At 44.1% G+C, this 6,000-nt stretch overlaps 1 protein-coding gene across 1 annotated transcript in view; it reads left to right on the top strand.

Annotated features, from left to right (window-relative positions):
* Window positions 1-508: 508 nt before the first annotated feature.
* Window positions 509-6,000, top strand: part of LOC144591224 (MAP kinase-activating death domain protein-like) — a gene marked incomplete at its 3' end in the record, with an annotated part of 51,945 nt that continues 46,453 nt past the window's right edge. The window contains exons 1-2 of the mRNA XM_078395504.1: window positions 509-684; window positions 3,938-4,173. Of these exons, the coding sequence (XP_078251630.1) occupies window positions 518-684; window positions 3,938-4,173 (403 nt within the window). The remainder of the gene's footprint in view (window positions 685-3,937; window positions 4,174-6,000) is intronic.

Raw genomic sequence — 6,000 nt, 5'->3', positions numbered from 1 at the left:
TAAAACATGTCTAATGCTGTGAAGTCAAATTGCTTCAGTTATGGCCCCACACAAAATTGGCTGGGAATTCAGTTCTGTGCTATTCACTGTTCTGATTTATTTGTTTCATTCCTTGAGGCTGCACAGTGCTTCCTTCCATGAGCATTGGGCGTGATGCAATGGGAAGATGACAGTCTTGTTGCTAATGTGTTCTTCCCCACCCCACAACACACTTTTTGCGAGGCACTGCTTCCCCTGTCCTTCAGGATGGTGGTGTTGTTTGGTTCCAAAAATGGAAGGTGTGGATCTGTTTGATGGATTGTGAAGAGGGTCACCCGTCTGTTGGGAGATGTGGAGACAGTGTGCTGCTAGTGCTTGGGGATGGGAGCAGCGCTGTCCTGTCACATAGTTTGGCCAGGGAGGTGGGGGATTGGCGCTGCATTGGCCTTGCTGTCACTGAAGTGAGCTGGTCTTGGGATTGAGCTGCACTTTACTGACACTGCTCTTGTACCTGGCCCTGTGACAGGCACTGGCGAGCATGAGTTTGAACACTCAGCCAATCCTCAATCTGGAAAAATTCAACGAAGCGCAACAACTGCCTCTGCTGACTGGGCGGGCCCGGGAAGAGCAGACCTCCACCCCATCCACCGAATTCAATCCCCTCATCTACGGCAATGATGTCGACTCTGTGGATATCGCCTCCCGGTGAGTTTGCCCTTGGTCACTCTGCAGATGTTGTGTCTCATTATGTTTTTGTTCCATGTGGTATCTCAAAGCCAGGTAAAACCTCACCAAGTTTGATGGAGCCATTGCTGCATTCCTCAACTAACGATCCCCTTCAATTACCTCAAAACCAATAACTCAAAGGGTTTCCAGTCGTCTTCTTGGCCAGATCCATGTCCACTGTTAGTCCTTCAATTGTGCAATTAATGATAACTTACAGTGCCCTCCATAATGTTTGGGACAAAGACCCATTGTTTATTTATTTGCCTCTGTACTCCACAATTTGAGATTTGTAATAGAAAAAAATCACATGTGGTTAAAATGCACATAGTCAGAATTTAATAAAGGCCATTTTTATACATTTTGGTTTCAAAATGTAGAAATTACAGCAGTGTTTATACATAGTCCCCCCATTTCAGGGCACCATAATGTTTGGGACACAGCAATGTCATGTAAATGAAAGTAGTCATGTTTAGTATTTTGTCGCATATCCTTTGCATGCAATGACTGCTTGAAGTCTGCGATTCATGGACATCACCAGTTGCTGGGTGTCTTCTCTGGTGATGCTCTGCCAGGCCTGAATTGCAGCCATCTTTAGCTTATGCTTGTTTTGGGGGCTAGTCCCCTTCAGTTTTCTCTTCAGCATTTAAAAGGCATGCTCAGTTGGGTTCCGATCAGGTGATTAACTTGGCCACTCAAGAATTGATCAATTTTAGCTTGGAAAAACTCCTTTGTTGCTTTTACAGTGGAGAGAATTCTTCTGCCATCAACTGTGGAGGTCTTCTTTGGTTTGCCAGTCCCTTTGCGATTAGTAAGCTCACCAGTGTTCTCTTTCTTCTTAATGATGTTCCAAAGAGTTGATTTTGGTAAGCCTAAGGTTTGGCTGATGTCTCTAACAGTTTTATTCTTGTTTCTCAGTCTCATAATGGCTTATTTGACTTTCATTGGCACAACTTTGGTCCTCGTGTTGATAAACAGCAACAAAAGTTTTCAAAGGTGATGGAAAGACTAGAGGAAAGACTGGATGCTGAGAGCTCTCTGATACCTGCATTAAGGAGACAATTAAACACACCTGAGCAATTACAAACGCCTGTGAAGCCACGTGTCCCAAACATTATGGTGCTTTGAAATGGGGGGACTATGTATAAACACAGCTGTAATTTGCACATGGGGAAACCAAAATGAATAAAAATGGCCTTGAATAAAATCTGACAATGTGCACTTTAACCACATGTGATTTTTTTTTCTATTACAAATCTCAAATTGTGGAGTACAGAGGCAAATAAATAAATGATGGGTCTTTGTCCCAAACATTATGGAAGGCTCTAAGTCCTCGGTTAGCAGACATTTTAGCCACTTTCACAGTCATAGGCTCATACAGGCCTTTTGGCCAACTTGCCTAAGCCTAAAGATGCCCCACTGGTCCCACCTGCCCGCATTTAGCCTGCATTTGGCCCATATACCTCTAAACCTTTCCTGTCCATGTATCTGTCCAAATGTCTTTTACAGTTTCTGTTGGAGTACCTGCATCAAGTACCTCCTCTGGCAGCTGATTCCATACACCCACCACCCTCTGTATGGAAAAGGTTGCACCTCAGGTTCCCATTAAATTTTCTCCTCTCACCTTAAACTGATTCCCCTTTTCTGGGTAAAAGACCATTCATCTAACCTATCTATTCCCCTCATGATCTTTACATACCTCTTTAAGATCACCCCTCAGCTTCCTGCGCTTCAAGGAATAAAGTCCGACCCTGCCCAGACTCTCCACGTAATCCAGGCCCTCTAATCCTGACAACAGCCTTGTAAATTATTTCTGCACTGTTTCCAGCTTAGCAATATCCTACCTACAACAGGGTGTCCAAAATGAACACAATACTCCAAATGTGGCCTCACTGACATCTTGTATAAATAACTGCACCATAACATGACAACTTCCCTATTCAGAACCCAGACTGATGATGGCTAATGCACCAAAATCCTTCTTGACCATCTGATTTACCTGCGATGCCACTTTCAAGGAACTATGTACCTGCACTCATCGATCCCTCTGCTCGATAAATTTCCCAATGGCCTACCATTCACCGTGAAGAATCTGTCCTGGTTTGACTTCCCAAAATGCAACTCCTCGCACTTACCGGCATTGAACTCCATTCGCCATTCCATACCCCACTTGCCCAACAGCACAAAATCCTGTTGTAGTTTTTGTTAACCATCTTCACTATCTACGATACCACCCACTTTAGGGTCATCTGCAAACTTACTAATCATGCCGTACACATTCACGTCCAAGTCGTTATTGATTATTCCATTGTGGATCCAATCTAAGATGTGTGACAGTGGCGCAGCCGGTTTGAGCTGCTGCCTCACTGCGCCAGGGACCTGGGTTCGATCCTGACCTTGGGTGCTGTCTGTGTGGGGTTTGCACATTCTCCCTGTGAACTCATTAGTTTCCTCCGGGTGTTCCCGTTTCCTCCCACATCCCCGAGACATGCACTGCTGTGATTTTCCCCCAGTGTGTAGAGAGTGGATGAGAAAGTGGGATAACATAGAATTTGTGTGAAAAGGTGATCAATGTGGATTTCGGGGGCCAAGGGCCTGTTTCCATGCTGCATTTCTTAAGTCTAAACTCCCAGTGTACCTCACCAGTCCAAGTGGGTAGGAACAGGAGAGGAACTACTAGGCCACAAAAATAAAAAAATTATACAGGGATAACAAGGTGTCAGCATGGAGTTCCTGCACACATCCTACCCTGAGCACAGAAACAGCCAGTGCCCTCCTTTCCACTTTTGGTTTTACGGCAATAGCCACATCATTATCCCTATGGTGAAACCATGCCACCTCTGCTCTTGTTTACTGGCTGCTCGTCACTTCCTAACTGCAATCATGTATTAGAAAATGTGAAGCTACTCGTTCACCACCACCCTCCGTTCAGTCCACGCCTTGCAATGTCTGAGCTCACATTGAGTGAAACAAGAGTGGAACATTCAGTGCCAGGTTAGACTGCTATCACATATAAATGTCCACATATAATGGAATTTATTTATGAAAATAAATTCCACATATTTTGGAATTGGTGGATATGTCTGGGTGAGATTGGCATTCTTATGTCTTCTGCTAAAGTGTGTGGAGTAGAATGAATGACATTGCCTATGTGCTTTGTGCCACTGCATCGTGGCTGCGTGATACATGACCTTCCAATGAATGCTTTTTAACTAGATGATCTTTTGCTTTGCAGGGTTGCAATGGTACGATTCTTCAATTCTCCCAACGTGTTGCAGGGTTTTCTGGCTCACACCAGGATTCTCAGACTCTTCCCTCGGCCTGTTGTTGCATTCCAAGTAAATTCCTTCCTGGCCTCCAGACCAAAGTTATCAATGTTCACTGAGAAATTGGCTCGGACTCAGGCTGTGGAATATTCCGGAGAATGGTCGCTGAATCCCACCAACTACACCTTCCAAAGGATCCACAACAGTAAGTTGGGGAGGGTTGCTCTGCTGAAGGATGTCAGGTCAGTTTTCCAACAGAAGTATGCTCCAGCCAGCTTTAGGGTGTTTGACGTGACTGAACCTGCAGTTGTGCCTGTGCTTATAGAGGTTTGATACTCCTTCAAAGGGAAGTAAAAGCTGTGTCTTTTAAGTTGTTTTAAGGCAAAGATAGGTTCTTTACAAGCAAGAGGGTGAAATGTTATGTGTAGGAAAGAACTGCAGATGCTTGTTTAAACCGAAGATAGACACAAAATGCTGGATGGAAGAAGGGTCCAAAGAAAGGTCTCAACTCGAAACATCACCCATTCCTTCTCTCTGGAGATGCTGCCTGTCACACTGAGTTACTCCAGCATGTTGTGTCTGTCTTCATGTGAAAGGTTATTGTTGGTAGACAGGAATATGGAGTTAAGCTACAGTTAGATAAGTTATTATCTTATGAATGAAGGGCCATGCTCAAAGATCAAGTTCCTTTGTCCTCCTGATTTGTCTTTTCCTATTCTCTGCTCATCAGACCTGAAGTGTTGTCCTTAGAATTGGGCACATCACTCAACTGGCGTTAAGCCAGTATTTTATAGTTTAATTTCTCTCTGGGGCATAATAGAGTCATTGCCAACATGTCCCAGCTACACTAGTCCCACCTGCCTGCATTTGGTCCATATCCCTCTAAACCTGTCCTATCCATGTAACTGTCTAACTGTTGGGATAGTTCCTGCCTCAACTACCTCCTCTGGCAGCTTGTTCCATATATCCACTGCCCTCTATGTGAAAAAGTCACCCCTCAGATTCTTATTAAATCTTTTCCCCGATATATTGCTCTCATGATCTTAAACACCTCTATAAGATTACCCCTCAGCCTCCTGTACTCCAAGGAATAGAGTCCCAGTCTACTCAACCTTTGCCCACGGCTCAGACCCTCTAGTCCTGGCGACATCCTCGTAAACCTCTGTACCCTTTCCAGCTTGACAGCATTTTTCCTGTAACACGGTGCCCAGAACTGAACACAATACTCTAAATGGGTGATAGGGTGAATGCGCACAGCCTTTTTCCCAGGGTTGGGGAATTGAGAATTTCAGGGTATAGATTTCAAGGGCAAGGGGAACAATTTAACAGGAACCCATTGGGACTCGCGTAGATGGGTGGCATAGATGAGTTGGGCCGATGTGTCCGTTTCCGTGTTGAATGTGTCTGATATCTATTTACAAAGTCCAGGACAATATATGCTTAACTGTTTATTAATTAGTTTTGCCCGCTCAAAGATTTGTTCAGATTTCCTCAGGTCTATGTTCCCATACCCCATTTAAAGGAACCAGACGCTATCTCCCCACTCTTGCTGAATTGCAATTCATCAGCCATGGAGTTGCACATTGCTCCTGCTCATCTCTTGAAATCCATTTGTATTGTCTCCATTTTTATTATTTGTAAATTATTAATACTGTTTCCATTATTAATGTATTGGAAAATTACAGCAGGAGTCCAAGAACATAACTTTAAGAGCCCACAGCAAACCTCCTCCAGTGTGATCAATAGTTATTCACCGTGTTGTTCACTGCATGTTCCTGTCAATATGTGTACGTGCTGCAGCTGCCTTTCAAATTATGCAGGTTACAAATTCGTTGAGAAGTTAATTTGTATAAGGGATTGGTGAGGCCACATAGACACAGATAGACATAGAGCGATACTGCACAGGAGTGGCCCATATTTTTTGTGCCAAACATGATGACGTTAAACTGATCTCATCTGCCTGTACATGATCTATATCCCTCTATTCCCTGCACTTCCATGTGCCTATCTATCTAAAAGCCCCTTAAACGCC

Source organism: Rhinoraja longicauda, unplaced genomic scaffold (genome assembly GCF_053455715.1).
Source record: "Rhinoraja longicauda isolate Sanriku21f unplaced genomic scaffold, sRhiLon1.1 Scf000725, whole genome shotgun sequence".
Taxonomy (NCBI): Eukaryota; Metazoa; Chordata; class Chondrichthyes; order Rajiformes; family Arhynchobatidae; genus Rhinoraja; species Rhinoraja longicauda.
The sequence above is the reverse complement of the archived record's forward strand: the minus strand, read 5'-3'. Positions and strand labels throughout refer to the sequence as shown.